Source organism: Perca fluviatilis, chromosome 18 (assembly GCF_010015445.1).
Source record: "Perca fluviatilis chromosome 18, GENO_Pfluv_1.0, whole genome shotgun sequence".
Taxonomy (NCBI): Eukaryota; Metazoa; Chordata; class Actinopteri; order Perciformes; family Percidae; genus Perca; species Perca fluviatilis.
Genome location: NC_053129.1, coordinates 9,327,414 through 9,347,794, shown reverse-complemented (window position 1 = coordinate 9,347,794; position 20,381 = coordinate 9,327,414). Strand labels below are relative to the sequence as shown.

The window sequence follows — 20,381 nt, the reverse complement described above, 5'->3', positions numbered from 1 at the left end:
AGCTTGGGAAATCTTTTTGTATCCAAATCCGGCTTTAAACTTCCGCTAACAGTATCTCGGACCTGCCTGGTGTGTTCCTTGTTCTTCATGATGCTCTCTGCGCTTTACACGGACCTCTGAGACTATCACAGAGCAGGTGCATTTATACGGAGACTTTATTACACACAGCTGGATTCTATTTATCATCATTAGTCATTTAGGTCAACATTGGATCATTCAGAGATCCTCACTGAACTTCTGGAGAGAGTTTGCTGCACTGAAAGTAAAGGGGCTGAATAATTTTGCACGCCCACTTTTTCAGTTTTTTATTTGTTAAAAAAGTTTGAAATAGCCAATGAATTTCGTTCCACTTCATAATTGGGACCCACTTGTTGTTGATTCTTCACAAAAAAATACAGTTTTATATCTTTATGTTTGAGGCCTGAAATGTAGCAAAAGGTCGAAACGTTCAAGGGGGCCGAATACTTTCGCAAGGCACTGTATATATATATATACACATACATACACATACATACATACATACATACATATAGGACTGGCAGGTTATATCGGCCGGGTATACACACAGCTGACAACCTGGCAGGTGGATGTGGTGGAGAGACAGTTGCAGACTTACCAGGAAAGTGGCTGCATGTGTTCACGCCAATGCACAGAACGTCGTGGCTGCGCGACCGGTACAAGTCCGCCGCTGTCCGAGGATGCGGCAATCGGAAAGTGTGTCCGAGTGTCCTGGGTGGGGGAACTGGGACTCCGTTGCCTGCTTGTCCGTTAACAGTTAATGATCGGTTAACGAGGGTCTGCTATCGGTCAGGAAAACAAATCTAAATTAGAATCCCTATTTTTTTAATAGATATATTTAATCAGTAACCATAAGTATTGGTGAACATGTTTATTTAATAAAATAAATGTATCATGCACAAGACATGCAAATGATCAGAAAGGATGGGAAGTGGTAAAACCCAATCACTACCGTGGAAATCCAGAGTTCTCGCGAGAGAACAATTTGAATTTGCTCAGCGAGTCACTCTGGCATTGAGTAATGATGCTCATTAACTATGCCCTGGTAGCCGAGCTGCACCAATCACATCGGTGTATCTGATACAGGCGGGCCAGAGGCGAGCTAAACGGATGACGACAGTTTAATCTACCAGTTAGCTCCACTGGTAGCTAAGCGTATGGGGCTCTGGATACGTCATCCCGTGTATTGTTGTGATTAGTTGTAGCGTTATCCAATTGCGTGCAGGGAGATTTTCAAATGCATGCTTGGTGCCGCCCCTCGAGTTGGGCCATTTTCATTACTCACTGCCAGACCCTTAATCTTTTGGTACCCTGGCTTTTAACACTGTGTCTCCACGCTCCCACAGGACATCCATGGTCCAGAGGACAGGGAGATGTTGGCCAGGCTGGCTGCCAGCACCGAGGACGGCCAGTCAGCTGACAGCGAGGCGGCCATAGAGAAGTACCTCCGCAGCGTCCTGGCTGTGGAGAACATCCTCACTCTGGACAGACTCAGACAGGTCAGGAAATAGAACTTCATGAACTCCTCGGATGGGAATCTCGTCTTTGTAGATCTGATATGGATCTCCAAACATCCAAACCATTTTAAGGGCGTTTTCACACCTATAGTTTGTTTGCTTTGCTCCGAATCAGTTGTCGAGTTTGTAAACTTGGAGCAACTTCCCCTTGGTTCAGGAAAATCCAAGCGTACCAAAAAAGCGTCAATTCAAACCACGCAAGAACGTTCACTTTGCTCATTGGTCGGATGTGTCTTGGCGGGAGCAAGAAAGTAAATACATGAACTTGGTCCTGTGTTCTTGGACTAGTGTATATTTTTTGCATCTTCATGGTCAAACCAGCTCATTTCATTTAAATAATCCGACATTGTTTCGCGAGCGACGTTACTACGTCTGCTCTGATCACCGAGACCTCGCTCAGCTCTGCGGTGTGTGTCTCCAAATTAAATGGCGGCTGGTTTGACCACGGAGAAGCGAGTGACGGACGGCGAGCTTGACCGCAGTCTGTTTCTGTGAGAGAAACACTGAAAGCGGCTACAGTTTTCTGCTCTGTCGCGTCGCAGATTGCAAAGCACACCTGACTACAGGAGACATTAGCTCAGACTTGCTGAGTATACAGTATATAGTTGGTGCGGTTCCAGGTCGGCAGGGCTGTAGTCAAGTCCACCTTTGTTGAGTCCAAGACAAGTCCTAGACCAAGACTAGTCGAGACCGGGGAAAGACCAAGTCCAAAGAGGTTCAAGTCCATGTCAAGACCGAGTCCAAATGAGACTGTCGGGATCCTAGAAAGAAAGGGTCAAATTAGGCAAGATTATTTACTTAAAATATAAAATGGAAATGTTGCCATTCTTGAACTTTTTACTTGTCCTGAAGAATCCATAGTACAAAGTGCTCGCTGACATTGTATCTGTGGCCAAAATGAAAATGATTGATATCTGATGATTGAGGTAAATGACGCAGCCAGGCGTGTACCAGGCGACCAATCTCGATGCCTGTTCTCGATGGATTTTGAATTAAACTAATACTTGTTTTTCTGAATGAGTGCGCTTCATCAATGGTTTTGTTTTGAAAGAGGAAGTTACTTTAAAATAAAAGCATACAGTGCTGTACTCGGTCGAGACCAACTAGAATATTTGGCGAATCCAATGGCAGAGTCCGAGACAAGTCCGAGACAACAGGAAAGCGTCTCGAGTCCGGACTCAAGTACTACAGCCCTGGAGGTCGGATCGCGTTCTCACCACAAACAAACCGCTCCAGAGTTCGATTGAAAGCGCACCCGAGACCACTTCATCAAGCAGGTCTTGGTGCGCTTGTTTGGTCCGCTTTTGGTGCGCACCCGAGTGCGATTGCTGCGTTCTCACCTGCCCAAACCAACGGGGGCAAACGAACTCTAGTGCGATTCAACCGGACTTAACGAGGAAGGTGTGAAAGCGCCCCTAAATCACTTGGTATTCAGTATCATTTACTTCACTCAGAATACCGAAATGATTGATTTTTCTCTGAAGCATGAGCACATTAAATCCTCATTGTCTTTTTTGCCCAAAATGTCACCCAGAGCCAGAATTGGAAAAAAAATTATTTCCACCCTGCCAAAAAAAGAAACGCATAGATCTAATTAAACCGAATAATACAGAACATCCAAACAGAGAAACTAAGTGATACGGTATTAGAACTGCTAAAAAAACACATTTGTTTGTGTGTAGGAAGTGGCTGTTAAGGAACAGCTGGCAGTCCGAGGGAAAGCTTCCACACGCTGCCTGAGCTCTCCAAACATCCAGCAGGTAAGAGAGTTCAATGTTTGTTTTTTTGTTTTTTTTTAATGACCCCAAACATTAAAGGAATAGTTCTAGTTTTTTTGACATAAGGTGGTTATGACCTAATTAGGTAGTAATCTTAGCTCGAGCTATGGATCCTGTGGATAGAGAGACATCCCACTGTGGTCATGGATAAAAAAAAAACCCTGTCCATCTTTAGTGTGCTTCCAAAATTTGCCTGTCCTAAGATCTCTCCGTATCACGGAGCCGTTTTGTGTGTTGAATAGATTTATGTATAGTTTTGTTTGTCATGCATCTTCTTTTCATCACTTAGATGAACTTGCATTTCTTTACATTCCTCTGCATTTCTTTACCACACTAAACTAAACTGTTGTGTGCTCACAGCTTTTTTTTAAACTGCTAACCACAAGATAGATATAAATTATTTTATATATATATATATAAAAATATTTTTTTTTTGTATTATGGGGTTCAGGTTTTCTTTCTTAATATCTCTCTGGTTTTAACCTGTCTCACTACCGCCCTGGTTCTAACCCTCTAACCCTTTAACCAGCTGTCAGCCAACAGTCTGAATCGCTACTCCTCCACTCATAGGCTCAATGACGTCAAGGTGAGACACATAAATCATGTCTACTAATCTTCTAATTTCTATCCATTCATGTATTGTGTCTCACTCTTCCAGTTTCTTCTGTTTGTCGTTTTCTCATTTGCAAGATTGTGTCCATAATATATACTAAAGACTTAAGGAGGTGGAGTCATATATGATCTAGGGGTGGGAATCACCAGAGGCCTCACGATATGATATCATCACAATACTAATGTCACGATACAATACAATATTCTATCTTTTTTTCCAACTTGAAATTTTTACCACTTTCAAATGATGTCCCCAAAAGCAAACTTTGTCAACATGTGTTTTACCTAAAAAGATACATTGCTCTGTTTGTTCATCATAAACAGTTGAAATGGTAAGCTTTGAGTTATCCAAAAGTACTGGATATACAGTATAAAATGGTTGAAATAGTTAGCTAAAAGAAATGGATAAACAGTCGATAGAGTTAGCTAAAAGAATCGGATAATCGGTTATGACAGTTAGCCAGAAGTAAAGGATAAATGGTTGAAGTAACTGCTTCTGTTAGTGTTGTTGCAGTTCTTTCTGGTCACCAATAGAGTCTGCTAAAGGTCACAGATTACTGAAATGCTCCTTTAAGCCATATGTGTATCATCCTCTGGGTGTCTGCCTGTGGTGTGTGTGCAGGGCTGGGGGAGCCACCAGGACCTTTCTTTTGTGAGTCCTTCATCTATACGCACAGTGCCTAGCTCCATATCCCAAAGCCTTCACCCAGATACAGGTACGAATGATAAAACCTTTTATCTTCTAATGGATTTCTTCTGTGGCTTTGAATTATCTTTCCCTTTTTGCTGCCTTTGATGTCATCAGCTCAATTGTTTGCTTTAGCCCATGGGCAACTATATCTGTTCTTTTGCTCTGAATCTTAGTTTGGCACTTGTTTTCTTCTTTTGCCAACACAAATTTCCTCCTCCCTGCCTCAAAACTGTAATCTTTTCCTGCTTTCCTTTTTCCTTCCTGCCCTTGTTTTTTCTCCATCTCTGCCTCTGCAACCTCCTCTTCTTCTCTCCTTTTCTCCATTCTCTCTATCAGTGCATTCAGGCTTCGCTGCGTCTTATCTCCCTCCAGTGAAGGCCGTACCCAAGCTGCTGAAGTCCCTGCTTCCTGGTGGGAAAGAAGATGCTAGAGACCAGACAGCCGTCCATCAGCAGGTACCACATTCACTCGTTCAGTCAGCTTACAGCGCTCTGGATTTAGGCCCACGTTCTGCTCGCTGTCTTATCGGGGATTTCAACGTTTATATGCATCACTGCAGCCTGAATCTGAATATCCCCTCTGCTCATCAGCAGCTAGTCATATTTCTTCTGTTGCCATGGAAACAGAGCTCGTGTAGATGGAAACACAAATCATAAACAGATAAAAGTGCATAAATGCCTCAGTGCCCAAGATGAGAAGTTCGCAAAAATGGAGGTAATAAACCAGGAATAAAGTGTGCTTTTATGTAGAACTCATATCATGTTTTTAAAAGGTGTTCGAGCCAGAACTTTTCACTAGTACACCTTTGTTATATTTACCAAACGTTTGAAGTCATTCAAAGTCAAACAAGTCATGCCTTCATCAGGGTGGTGTTGAAGGTTGTTTCTGCTTTCCTGCATTGTATAGTCTATACTAAAAAAAAAAAAAACATTATCAGTCATCAGTTATTAAACATACATAATTTTCTCAATATTATGTGGCATTTTAATTAGTTTAAAAGACTTCATCATTTGCTGCTTTATTTCGAACCATGGCAAGTCAATCTTTATACCCATTGATTGGTTGAGATGAAAGATTGTAATTGTAAAAACTAGTTTTAAGATCATTTATATGGACGCCTGGGTAGCTCACCTGGTAGAGCGCGCCCCAGTATATAGAGGTTTACTCCTCGACGCAGCGGCCGCGGGTTCGACTCCGACCTGCGGCCCTTTGCTGCATTTCATTCCCCCCCTCTCTCCCCTTTCATGTCTTCAGCTGTCCTATAAAAATAAAGCCCTAAAATGCCCAAAAGATAATTTATATATTGAGTATCTATGATGATCTATAAGTCACATTACTGGTTAATTGACTGTATATTACGAAACTGGAAACAACCCATCTACAAGTAGAACCAGCAAAACAAATGAAAATGCTACTGCTAAGCTAAGTTTTACTGCGAATGAAAAGACGAAATTGCTATTAACAGCAGTATTATTAACAACAATGCCATTCATTATTGTGTTTTGTGTCTCGTTTTCCATAAAACAAAGTTTAAATGTTCCAGTAAACTTAAAATTGGAAGTATTCTATGCATGTTAAGAATAAACTTTACTGTCATTCATGACACTCGGACACACACGTTACTTGAGTTATAGTCTGTATCGACGACGATTCATTTAGGGGATTGCTCCGGTGCCGCCGGAAGATCTGCCAGACATCCCTCATTTTGGGCCGGATGTCCGTCCCCTTTCCTCTTCCTTTGTGTTGGCATTCTAAACTCCAGTTGATTTCTGAGGACTATGGTTAACTGCTCCTCAGATCTGTGCAGGGTAAATCCAGACAGCTAGCTAGACTATCTGTCCAATCTGAGTTTTTTGTTCCACCAAAACAAGTTCCTTCCCAAGGCTATTTTGCAGAGGCGCCGTTATTGCGTCCAGCGCTCGGCTCTGCCCAAGACCATTGTGATTGGTTTAAAGAAATGCCAATAAACCAGAGCGCGTTTTTCTCCCATCTCGGGATTCTGTGTGGAAGGGCCAAAACCCTCCTCCGCAGCGCTGTGGAGGAAGGCCTGGCAATGCGAGACTACTTAAGTTACGACTAAAACTATCCGCACATGAGAGTGCAAACGTAGTTGTGTTCTCCCAAGTGATTGCCATGCTGTATAATGTTTGTGATCAAAGCAGGAGCTCGCCAAACAGCCCCTGCTGAGACAGAAGCACACTTAGTGTAGAAGAGGGTTAATTAGGAGCAGGTGAACCTCGTCGCCCCCGCCCCTTCACCACTGAGCTCCAATCGTGTGCCATCGAGACCCGCGAGTCTGCAGCTCTTCATTGCAGCCAAAACACTACAGCATCTTATTCGACTGATTAGCACCTTGAGCCGCGGAGGGAAGCTAATCAGGGAAATCATGTGCCGTGGTGTTTGCTTGGACGGGGAACCTGGCAGGCCTTGTTGGTGCTTTGTTTGAGGCCACCGCTCGAATTAGTGCTTCCCTCCACCATGCCTGCCACAGATGTTTAAAACGGTCAACACAGAAACAAAAGCCTGGAGTTTGGCAAATATTAGGAGGCTGTTAAGGTGTTTGTAAATTGGATGAGTGGTTGTGGATTGTAACCCTGATCTCAACACCGGGCTGAAAAAAACAATCAGTACAGCGGATAGATTGCCTACCCTGGCTTGTGATGTGACTTGAACTTGACCTCATGGATTTGAGGACTTGCATTGACAAGACTTTAAACTTGACTTGGACTTAACACAGACATGGGTCATGTAAACAGCATATTCCATTTGGATAGTCAGATTAAAGGTCCCATGGCATGAAAATTTCACTTTATGAGGTTTTTTAACATTAATATGAGTTCCCCCAGCCTGTCTATGGTCCCCCAGTGGCTAGAAATGGTGATAGGTGTAAACCGAGCCCTGGGTATCCTGCTCTGCCTTTGAGAAAATGAAAGCTCAGATGAGCCGTTTTGGAATCTGCTTGTTATGAGGTCATAACAAGCAAGGTTACCTTCCCTTTCTCTGCTTTGCCCGCCCAGAGAATTTGGCCAACCCATGAGAGAGAGACATCATGGCTTTCAAACGAGAAAAGTGGCAGTTGGTCAAGGCCACACCCCCACCCTCCACCTTGCCCCTCCCACTCTCCTCCTCAATAGCTTCAGACACAGAAAGGGCACATCCTAAGGAAAGCTCATTGTAGGACTGGCTCTAGTGGCTGGAATTCTGCACCAAAGCTGAATTTCGGGAAAGAGACTTCAGATACAGTATTAGGGGACCACTAAGGCCTATATAAAAGAGACTTCAGATACAGTATTAGGGGACCACTAAGGTCTATATAAAAGAGACTTCAGATACAGTATTAGGGGACCACTAAGGCCTATATAAAAGAGACTTCAGATACAGTATTAGGGGACCACTAAGGTCTATATAAAAGAGACTTCAGATACAGTATTAGGGGACCACTAAGGTCTATATAAAAGAGACTTCAGATACAGTATTAGGGGACCACTAAGGTCTATATAAAAGAGACTTCAGATACAGTATTAGGGATGGTCGGAAGGACAAACGCACACTTACTTTTAAACATTACGAAAGACTTGGATATCAACAGGTTTTTTGATATGCACAAACATCGCAACATCGACCTTTTCAAGAAAGTGGTTGAAGGAATGAAAGAGGCAGGCTGTGTTTGCACGGTCCAATAAGTCCCAGTCAAAATCCTATTTTGCACGGCTGCACGTAAACGGGAATATTAGTGGAATATTCATTTTCATTGTCCATGTACACAGCTTAGTCGGAATATTGTCTTTTTCAGAATAAGGGCAAAAAATGGAATAATACCAGTATGCGCGTTTAAACATAGTCACTGATAGATAAATAGTGTTTTACAGCAGAGGCAGCCATTCTTGTGCACCTGATGTGTTGTGTTGACTTGCAGGTATACTGCCGTGACCTAGAGAGGGATAGGATACATGTGTTTGACCTGCTCTCTGACGGTAGACCTACTGTCCATGTAGGTTGTCGTTCTGCTCAGAGCTAAAGTGCAACGAGACCCCGAATCAAACCGCTTAATTTTGATTCTCAGTTTGAAGAATGAAGGGTTGATGTCGGGAATGCATGAGAGTCTAACAATCATCCTGATTTAATATCCTATGAATGTGTCTGTTAAGCACACAGTCGAACAATTGTCTTGATTTATTAAATCTCTCGAGATATAAGACCCTCTACAAGAACTAGAAACATGCGTAGAAGCAAATCACACACAATATTAACTCCGCTGACGGATCACAATGAGTGTTAAAGAGGTAACCAGAATACAGAATAAGGATACATGATTATGGCTGCAATTATAATTATGGTGCAATTATCCTGATTGTTGTACCAGTTTGTCGTGATTATGTGTCTGAGTGATCTGATGAACAAATATTGTTATTGCACTTTCTGCATCTCATATCAACATCTTGACTGCTGATCGCTACAATAAATTAAATATGTTCATTCTTTTTAATACATTGATGTGCTATACTGATAATATGCATTAAAGGTTAATTTGTTTTTGTTTTTCAACCTGGACCTTATTTAACCTTATTTTCTCATGCATTTGTGTCTAGGTGACTAATGTGAACAAAAATCTTTGAAATTGGTCCAGTATTGAGCGAGAACCAACAGCAGCGACCAGGGCTGCAATGTGATCCTATAGGGCAAGTTTTTTAATAAGCAGTTTTTGCCACTGACAGGCTCAGATTATTATTTCAAGTGTGTGACAACATTATGGTTAGGATCCCTACAGAGATAGACCTTTTTGTTAAAGAGTAAGATCCTTTTTGTTTAACCAGAAACAGCTCCGAAATCGCCATCACCAGACTCAATATTATTATTATATCAATATTTTTAGCGTGTATAGAGCCAGCACATTTCCACATGTAAATGGGTGAAGTAAGGGTTTATTTCAACCAATTGTTGGAACAGTGGAAAGACGAACCTGGACGGCTTTTGATAATTTAAAGTATCTTTTCGGTGTGTTTTACAATGTTAAAGTGCTCCTATTATGCTAATTTTCAGGTTCATAACTATATTTAGAGGTTATATCAGAATAGGTTTACATGATTTCATTTTCAAAAACCACCATGTTTTTGTTGTACTGCACATTGCTGCAGCTCCTCTTTTCACCCTGTGTGTTGAGCTCTCTGTTTTAGCTACAGAGTGAGACATCTCACTTCTGTTCCATCTTTGTTGGGAGTTGCACATGCGCAGTAGCTAGGTAAGGACTACTAGCTAGGGTTGGGTACCGAAACCCGGTTCCACTTTGGAACCGGTTCCTAAGCAACCGGTAGGAATCGGACCGGATTAGAATGCAAATTTCAGTTCTTCATTTCGGTTCCACTTAATGTGTCGACTGAAATATTTTCCTTCTGTCGCTCCGAAACGGACGTAAAAATATCACACTTTCTCTGTAGTCTACCGTTAGCTAGCTACCGTAAATGTAGGCTACTTTTAAAATGCCATATTTTCCCTCTGGGCTCACCAAAACGGGCGTCAAAGCATATTAACCATTCACTGCACGTGATCGCTAGTAAACATATTACATCTTTGATGTCATATTTCAGTTTTTCAAGAATCGGTTTAGGAATCGGAATCGTTTTAAAAGTACCGGTTCGGCATTGGAATCCAAACGATACCCAACCCTACTACTAGCCAGTCAGAAGCAGAGTATGAGGGAGTGCCACGCTAGCAGCTAGGCGAGCATTATAACGTGTGTTACAAAGTGACCCACGTTTGTCTCTGAAGTAAAGGCTGGACTACAATAGAGCTGTTTGGAGCAGTTTGTGGACAGTGTTTTCTGTTGGAGATGGTAAGTCCCTTTGGGGTGGACTTTGGTCTTTTTCACTTTGGAAGCCTATTACATGCACAAAAAAGATATATAACGGTTATATAACGTCCAATAAAGGAAAAGGAAAAGCCGAAAAGCATAATATGAGCACTTTAAACAAAAAAGATCTTACTCTTTAACAAAAAGTTTGACCTCTGTGGGGATCCTTTTCATAATGTTGTCAGACACTAATAATAATTTTGAGTATGTCAGTGGTAAAATAAGCAGCGACTGCAGCGATCTTCCTTCATACTGGACCAATTTCAGAGATTGTTGACGCATCAATGACACAAAAGCATAGGAAAATGGGGTCCAGGTTAGACAACAAAGTTTTTAAGCTTTTATAATAAATGTCCGTGCAGATATATATTATAATGGATGGTCAACTAGCCTGGTTAGTTATCCCAGTTGAGTATTTTTTTTTTTAGGCTGCCAGAGAAAGCAGTACAGCATAAAATTCTGCCTACAGTATCTGGCATCTTTTCACAATCGTAGATTAACTTTCCCCCCACTGGCTCTGTTACCGTCACGCTGAAGCCCGAGCTTTATAATTCCCTCCCAGCAGCTAATCACCACTTCATGCACACTGTATAATGAACAGGTTTTGGAAATCTACAGGCTTATATTAATATCTAATCTCCAGGTGGAACCGGACTGAAAAGACGCCTACTTGCTCATGATTACATCTTGAAATCAGCTTGACAAGCTTTCAGCGTTAATTTACAGATTGGCGATTGTTTCACTTCAAATGTCATTCACTGAACATCTTTAAAATTCCCCTTCCTGTCGCAGAGTTTGCCTCGCATCATGGTGCAGTCAGCCAGTGTTGATGATGACATGAGCAAACACCAGCAGCTGGTAAGTTCTCCAACCCCAGATGGTGTTATAGGGAATGCAGGTTTTGTTTTTTAAATTAACAATTGTATTAATTTTTTAAACAACATACAATTCAAAGCATGGACATTATCTGACTTGCTGGGTGTGGCCATACCATGCATTTGTCATCTTGGAAAAAAACATATTTTCTATTGAATCCAAGCACTTTTCTCAACAATGTTACTCTGTAGCAAGAATGGATGGAGCATAACCACACCAGCCTGACAGTTTATAAGACTTAATAATTATTATACTTCTTTTATTATTAATTCTTTGTATTCTGATGTATTACGTCATTCAGATTTCAATGAAAGCCAAAATGGGGTTTTTGGTTTATGACAGTGGTGTCGGTGAGGCAGTTCTATATTGTAGGTTGCTATGACTAGACTCACTGTTGTATGTAACAGTAATGCATACCAGTATGTTGTATTGACAGGCTGGTAGAGATCTCTAAAGATGCTCTAATCAATATTTTTATAGTAAAGGTAGAATATGTAGTGAGATTGAAGAGAGAGAGCGCCGTACAAAGCAGTAATAAGGAAGAAAAGGCACTTTTCTCATATTGTTTCACAGCGATTATGTTCTAAAGCACAAATAAACACATTTTCGGTTTATGAGTGAATGCAGAGCTTCATCCGGTCTGTTTCTGTGTGTCAGTAAACTTGTGCGTCGATATGAGACTCTGTACACCCTGCGCGCTATTATTGGCTGGGTGTTACACACCCACTTGGAGCCCAAAGGCTCTTTGACCACGCCCAGAAACGTCCTGCACACAGAGAAAGACACAAATAGAGAATCCAGGCAGAGCGCAGGGTCTCTGCAGACACAGACTCCACCACACACTTCTAGAGGGTCATAAGCGATGATTGAGAGGCAATACGTATTTGTCTATACATTGTGTTCTGAGCAAAGCATTGCATTATTATACCTTTACCAATGGATCAAAAGACTACTTGTAATGTGAGGAAGTCACTTGTAAATAATGATGAACCCATAAAGAATTTTCACCAAACTCTCAGGTGTATTGTATTGTATTTCAGCACGTCGTTTTGGCTTTACGTCCCACAACTTTGCTGTTTTGTGGTTTACTTTTATGGCCCTCATCAACGTTGTTTTTCAGTAAAAAAAGATAATCGACTGTACACTGCATGGCCAAACAACAGACAGACAAAGTTAGCATCTAGCTTGAGACAGTACAATGAACTAGAGGGGCTGATATTATCGGCCGATATTAGGCATTTCCCAAATTATTGGTATCGGCATTTTTTTTTTTATATTCCTTCATCAGAATCATTTATAATGACAAATAAATGATTCTGATAAATTAATATTTAAAAAAGAAAATAAAAATCCCCTTCAACCATGTTATGAGCGTTGGCATTGCATAGTTTGTCCACCAGAGGGCGCTCTGCAACGTCCCTGTTGGCAGCACTCTTTGGGGACTTTAAGTTTCATATCTTAAGTTTGTATTTTTATACATTTTATTTATCAGAACTTCAATATATTTTGGTGTTCCTCTGTTCTGTTGTGACAATAAAACAAACAAGTTTATTTTTAAACTGCATTATCATTATTTTATATAATATGGAATATCGGAATTTTAAATCACCAAATATTTGTATCGGTATCGGCCTCAAAAATCCTTTAGTCCATTTCAAGGTGGTCTTAAGACTTAGCTTTGGGAACTGACATTTCAGACAGGGATTCAGCCTTTTGCTGCCTTTTGAGTCCCTAATACCTTCGTTGCCATGGTTTCCCTCTTAGGTTCCCATTGAGGAAATCATTCCTCCCGACCTCCAACCAGAAAGCCCCAGATCCGTGCCCCTCCCGGAGACGGAAGAGTCCACCCACAGCCCGGCGAGCGAAGCATCGAGCGGATACATGTCGACGTGCATATCTACGGCAACGCTGTCGGACGTCTACACACTGAGCTGGGACCTGCCTCCGGCATCCGGCAGCAGAAGCGACGGCTTCGAGACGGTGCCAGATGAAGAGGAAGAGGACGATAAAGCGGCACAATCTGACTCGAATCGTAACGACGTATCGTGGTCCGATTCAATTAAATCCTAAGTCGACAAGAACCAAACCAGTCTCCGTCAGTCAAGTTGAAGGAGCGTGAAGAGCCGGATTCAGGTGCCGAATCAGACGCGCTACGCCAGATCAAACAAAAGCAGGACTCAGCTACTGACCATATCGGATCAGAACAGTTCGACGAATCAGAGCCAGTTAAAGATTCATCGTTAGTGCCAGAGAAGGAAACCAAACGGACGGACGTTTCACAAGCAGACCACTCAAAACCAGAAACCCCTCCGACAGAAGAACTCGAGCTAGCTGCCACCGACGAGACCGAAGCTGAACCGTCGCTCCGCTACGAACCACCGACGCAACCGTCTCCACGAGAAGGTCAAAGTCAGTCTGATACAACCGTGCCACAGCCACGGCAGCCCAAACACGACCAAAAACCCTTCAACAGTGCCCAAGATCCGGCCCCAAACCTGGTGCCAGATGTGCGCCAAGTCTTGGTTCCAGCTCCTGCCCCGTCTGGAGATTTGGTTCTTCTATCTTTGTCCGAAGAACAAGCCACTTCTGAGGCCTCCAACTCAAATGGCGCCTCCGCCCCGACTTCATCCTCAACCACTAAAGGAGTCCGACAGGAAGCACCTGCCAACGCAACGTCTAAGAACGCCACCGCGGCCCCAGCTCCTTCTCTGTCCAGTGTTCCGCCTTCCAAACCGCATGCCTCAGTGGCAAACCCCTTCAAGATCCAGAAAGTGAAGTCTTCCGACCTCCGGTCCTTCCAGCGTATTGTGGGCGAGGAGGAGGGTAAGCCTGCGCAGGCGGAGCGGGCCAGCAGCCTGGGGGCGGGACTTAACCTCTCCGTGCCAATGGAAAACCAGGAAATGATCTCCGACTCTGAGGAAGGAGACGCTGCTGCGGTTCTCCCCGACTGGTTAAAAGAAGGCGAGTATGTGACCGTGGGGAACAACAAGAGCGGCACCGTCCGTTACGTTGGACCCACCGATTTTGCAGAGGGCACCTGGGTGGGAGTGGAACTGGAGGTACCAGCAGGTGAGTGGAACAGCTCCCAATCCTGTCGCTACTTGATGCATTTTAATTGACCTTATTGTAGGGCTGGGCAATATATCGATATTAAAATCGATATCCATAAATGAGGCTAGATATCGTCTTAACTTTGGATATCCTAATATGGTAATATGACCGAAAGAAGTGATGTCTCCCCCTGGTTTAACCGGCTGCATTACAGTAACGTGATGTACTTTTCTTACCAGACTGTTCTAGCTGTTCTGTTGTTTGCCTTTACAGTCCTTCCAGAAAAATGTTTTTTGTGATCGTTGCGGGCAAAAATCCTTGATTATGGGCCACGTTTTCTTAAAAAAATGCGATGGAACATGCGGGATGTTTATGCAATTTTATGCGATGAAATTGCGGAAACTTGCAAAAACTGCGCTTTGATGAAAAAGAGAGAAAAATAAGTGATTCCCCCAACACCCTGCTTTTCCATGATGTTCACGTCGCGTAATTACGTCGCTTCGTAACGTTCCCATGGCAACAGGGGAAAATGGCTGCTCTCGTGTGAAGTAAACGCGACACTTTTCAACTTTCTGCTAAGATATATGGGACTTTTTTGCAACGAAAAAATATTTTGCGCGGAAATTGCGTTGTATTTGAAAAAATGCGGGCCCCCCCCCCGCATAAAATACGGACTTTGGCTGATTATGTATTGAATTAGGCGATCGCATAATCACATTTTTCTGGAGGGACTGCCTTTAACCATTTAATCGTTGTATCCACATTACTAATGATCAGTTATCAAGTTTTGTGAAAGCCCCGATTGTACCCTACAATCTTGCCACAATATCGATATCGATCTCTATTTTCTCCATATCTCTACCTCATTGCATTCTTCACATACATTGCACTTAGTTTTATCGCCACTCAGAATCTCAAACAAACCCTTCCTCTGTCTTTCTCCAGGGAAGAATGACGGCTCAGTGTGCGGCAAGCACTACTTCCACTGTAACCCTGGTTACGGCGTGCTGATAAGGCCAGACAGGGTGAGCAGGGCCAGCGGCAAGCGCCGTCGCCAACAGCAAAAGCGGCGCAGCGCCAACCTGTCTGGATCCAGCCCCAACCTGGCAGCCCTTACCGCGCTGGCCAAAGGCGGAGGCGGTGGGGCAGCGCCCGGCCGCAGCAGAGGAGAGAACCGCAAGTCGTGGAACACCTGAGAGGCTCGCTGTCCGCTAAATGACTCACCGCTGGACAAACGCATGCAGCAACTGGCTGACATGACTATACATCTCAACAGCGTGGTTCCGGACGTAAACATCCCATTGATTTTTCTCCATAAGGATTTTGATTATGAGCCATAACGTCTAAACCATCCGAGGCAGACTGACCACGAGCTACGAGGTTGGGAAACAAAGGTTTATGTTCCTGTAAAAGCTAGAAATCCGTATTAAATCAACCTTATTTCAAGAAAAAACACATTTTATTCACGATCTCATGGAGAAAAACGGCACTACCCACAATCCTAAGCGTAACAGCGACGTCTGTTATTGGTCGAAACGACTAGATCGAGCTTCTACCATTGAAGTCTATGATAGTTTCTCTACACTGTCTTGTACCTTTTTTTTTGCCGTTTTCAAAATTTCTTTTTTTTTGTGCCAGATCAAATCTTTAATAGTCACGATTGCTCTCGTTGCTAGTTGGCTTGGATCCAGACTTAAAACTCTTCATATAAGCAATTTTTGAAATTGAATTGAATGGGGGGAAAACACTTCCGGAACCAGAGCCGTTAAAAAAAGCGGGCGGTCACTGTTGAGCTCTACAGGGTCCGCTTTCAGAAAGAGTGACAATACAGTATTTTATTTGGGTCGATGGACTAAAGGCTCCACTGGATCTGGTCCTTTACTGTAAGTTTGGGCAACTCAAGATGATCGAGTCTGCGCTCCTCTGTTGGGAGGGGGGGGGGGAAGGCTCTCCCCCATCAAATGTTCATCACTCATCTGTTAAAGGACTGTATCCTACCCTAACCCTTTTTTTTTTTTATCTGAAAATAGGAATGTTTTTAGGTATGTCAAGGCAAATAACCTTTTCTCTGTAATTAACTTCATGTCAAATGGCAAGCAGGCCCTAGAATGAGATGCCTACACCATCACCCAGGTTCAGCATGAAGGTGCAACCGACTATTGACTATTCTCGTGACTAGAGTAGATTCCCCGTCAAACACCCCGACCTATGGGTGGTCTACGCCTGACCCTGCCTTTCTAAGGTCCAGCGTTCACCACCACTTAGGCCCAAAAAGTAGGCAACCGCTGGTTGCTTAACACTCCAGCAAAGACTACCACTCTGACTTAGGACCGACGGGACACTTCCACCCGCATCGACCTACCTAGGCTGAGTCTCACTTCCCTTAAATTGCCTCCACGTTTCCTCCACTCGCTTCCTTTCCTCGCGTCTCGATCCGTCCCACCGAGGAAGCACGGGAGAGACACGGTAATATTTACAGTCAACCATCGACCGTTAATATTAGTGGACCGAGCACGTGTGACGTCACCCGTTGGTTTGTGGCGGTCCGCTGCGAGTCGTCGAGTTTGCCGTTACGGGCGCAGCCATCCTGGTTGCGGATGTGACGATTTTAGACGAGAGGGAGGAGTGAGGGAGGAGCCGTAGACTGTTGGGCGCTATCTGACTGTGACGTTAGCTGAGAGTTGGCAACGCGGCTTACACTCTACGTCACACGCGTTCACCGGCAATCTGGATGCAGCTGCTGCTGAAAGCTAGCCTACATAATTCGAGTTAAGATTTAGCTTCGCTAGGTTTGAAATATATTTGTCCCATAGTTATATTACATATAAGACAGGCCGCGAACTGTCAATCACATCACAGCCACGCCCTAAAACACCCCGTGCTTTATCGCCGATTTTAAAATCAACGAGACCATAATTCAAAAAATGAACATCATTCTGTGTCGCTGAAGACTTAAAACTAGCGATTGAGACCATAAACTCATTATGACGATGTTTACTGAGGTCATAAATCAAGTGAGAAGTGGGTCACTTTCTCACAGACTTCTACAGAAACCGAACTCCCTTTGCAGCCCCACGTGTCGCCCCCTGCTGGAATTCAGACAGAATGCAGGTTTAAGGCACTTCGCCCAACCGGATGCTTTGTCCACTAATACTAACCATTGACATATATACTAACGCTCTATGGCAGTGGTTCCCAACCTGGGGTCCGGGCGCCCCTTAGGGGGGTGGCAAAGATCACAGGTGGTGTGCCAATCTTTATCTGGTTTGCGGTTGAGGTAAAAAAAAAAAAATATTTGCACGTGTTTAACAAATTATGATAATACACTAGAATATATATAATGTGTACAAAAGTCTGTATAAAAACTATATATTTTTGTTCTCGCTTAAAATTGTAGGCAGGCTACTTAGTAGGCCAAACCTCCGGGACCTCTTAACCTGGGACCCTTGCTGTCATCAGGTCAGCTGGTAGCTGCTGTCGTCCTCGTCTTTCCTGCCGCCACGGCATCACTATTTTTTTGAATGAAACATGGCGGAGAAACGTAAAAGTGCTCATAACTCCTTTCGGGGGGGGCTCAGCTTTTCTTAGACATAAGTAGGAGGGGGCACCAAGGAAAAAAGGTTGGGAACCACTGGTCTATGGGTTCAACCGAGGAGCGACGAGATATCAAAGTGAATTTCAGCCCTAGTCAGACTCTATGGGCTAGTGTAGCAGAAGGTGCCATTTTCCACATAACCAACGTAGCCCCGCACCACCTCCACGCCGACCAATACGACAGTTTGAAATGGATTTATTCCAGTGGCTCAGATTACAATCAAAGGACTATCTCAAAATCCAGGCAAACGTATATTTGCATATAGGCTTGAATGTTAAAAGTACCTAAAGTTGACTGGGTTACTCTACAGTACACTGTGAGGTTACGCAAGACCTGCGCTCATATTTCTACTGTTCAAAATGTATTATGCAGCTGCATGTTTGGATGGACTTCCAAGTATTGTAACTTGTTTTATGCCTATTGGTATTGTTTATTTTAGTCTCGTGCCTTGAAATATTACGACTACTGCTCAGCCAACGTGCCTTGGTGACGTACCACCAAATGATGTGCTGCCGATTTCACTGGAGCTTCTTTCAGCTCTTGAATGTACTTTTGCCGTTTTAGAAAAAGAACTTGCACTCCATTTACGGAGAAATTCTACTGAAATTTTGCAACATTTTTAATCAGCTTTGTGTCCGAGCAAGTGTGTCAACATTGATTGGAAGTGACTTCATTTTAACTAGAGATAATGTGTGGCAGTTATTTTTATTTTTTTTTCACGATCACGTTTTTAATTATACTGTGTGTATGGGGATACTTGAGGGATTTTGTTGTTTGGAACGCATTCAGTAGAACATTTGCGTCTGGTAAATAAGATATTTTATACAATGCCTGAACGCTTTATTTATTTAAAGATTAAGAATCATTGATAATGAAAAGCAAAAATCAACGTTTTATATTGTTAAATAAATTTCATTCTGCTCTTGTCAACCAGTGTGTGATGAATCTGCGTACACATTTGTAACCAAGAAGATGAAAAAAAGTCTCATTGATATAGCTTTATTCTCTTGTACATTATATATATATATATATATATCATACTAAAATAAACACAAGTTAAAAAAATGAACAAAGAAACTGTACAAAAAAATGTTTATATACTACATCTTAATTACAGAACAGTCTACTGTCCAAAAAAGGCACTAAATTCTGAAATGGGCAATACAGTAATTTTGAACATAACTAGATTGGAGTTTGATACAACAGCATTCAGTCCGCTTTCTCAGAGCTAATATTGGGATGAGGTGGATGGTGTTTCCACTGGGGGGGGGCGGGGGACACAGAAGGACATGTAGACCCTGACACACCACGGGAGGACACCCCCTTTCAGAGTAAGCACTACCACTGGAGTACGCACAACACTGGGCGGAAGCCTGTTTCAGATGTCAGTACGTTATAAAGATTCCCGTTTCCAGGTTTCTTTTGGAAAAAGCACAGAATCTTTTTGAGCACCTGAGGGTTCTTTCTTCCGTCCCGAAAACATTTAAATACTACTGGATTCAAATGTGTTCTTGCTAATTGGGCCAATCTCTCAAACACTGAGGCAATTCATTTATTCATAAAAGTGTCTTATACTGAGATAATCTCTAAATGCACTCTTTGTAGTCTTTTCCTTCCACACACGACTTATTTCACTATTTCTAACATACAATATTCTTTGCATGGGGAGAGAACGTCACACCAAACTCCAGAGAAAGAAATAGAAAAAGAATGTTTGCCGGTAATATCAAATCGGTTATCAAAATTAACAAAACTAGCCTACTGCTCCCAATAAGTGACAAAATAACACCAACATCTTCCTATTTACATGTTGTGATTTGTAGTCACAGGGTGCACAAATAACAAGATCATATGAGACACAGCCGTCTTCTAACTGTATATAAACTGGGAACTATATTCTCAGAAAGGCGAAGCACTGCTACTCTCTGCTACTTGGGCGGAGTGATTTGCTAGCAGCACCTGAAGCCCTGTGGTGAGGAGCAGAGAGTTCGCCTGGAGTTGGCTCAGAGTTGGAGTAACAGAGTCAACAATTACTAGACAGTAAAAGCATAGTTTCCAATCATGGGTGTTCGCTGTATTGTAAAGAGCTGCTACGATAAACGGGGGAGGCCAGGTAATACCATGAGGCTTCACAGAATTCCAACCCAAAAAACGCCGACCGGATGAATCTATGGCCAGCCCATCGATAGTACAGACAGGACAAAGTGGATCACCTGCGGCTGCGGCTGCGTGTTCGGTTAGGTTTTTAGAGGACTACTGTAGTAATAGGGTGGTCGCTACTACTGCAGTTGTTCCCAGGCTCCACGTATCCCCTGTAATGTTATCATCCTGTATCCCTACGAAGGCGCTTTTTTCAGCTGTTGCGCTAATCACTCCGCCCAAGTAGCAGTGCTTC

The 20,381-nt window shown here is 43.0% G+C and overlaps 1 protein-coding gene across 1 annotated transcript in view; it reads left to right on the top strand.

Annotated features, from left to right (window-relative positions):
* Positions 1–17,311, top strand: part of LOC120547212 (kinesin-like protein KIF13B) — a 72,282-nt gene extending 54,971 nt beyond the window's left edge. Inside the window, 9 exon segments of the mRNA XM_039782695.1 lie at positions 1,365–1,517; positions 3,218–3,295; positions 3,843–3,899; positions 4,548–4,641; positions 4,953–5,071; positions 11,257–11,322; positions 13,105–13,401; positions 13,404–14,409; positions 15,337–17,311. Of these exon segments, the coding sequence (XP_039638629.1) occupies positions 1,365–1,517; positions 3,218–3,295; positions 3,843–3,899; positions 4,548–4,641; positions 4,953–5,071; positions 11,257–11,322; positions 13,105–13,401; positions 13,404–14,409; positions 15,337–15,587 (2,121 nt within the window). The 3' untranslated portion in view covers positions 15,588–17,311.
* The last annotated feature ends 3,070 nt before the right edge of the window (positions 17,312–20,381 follow it).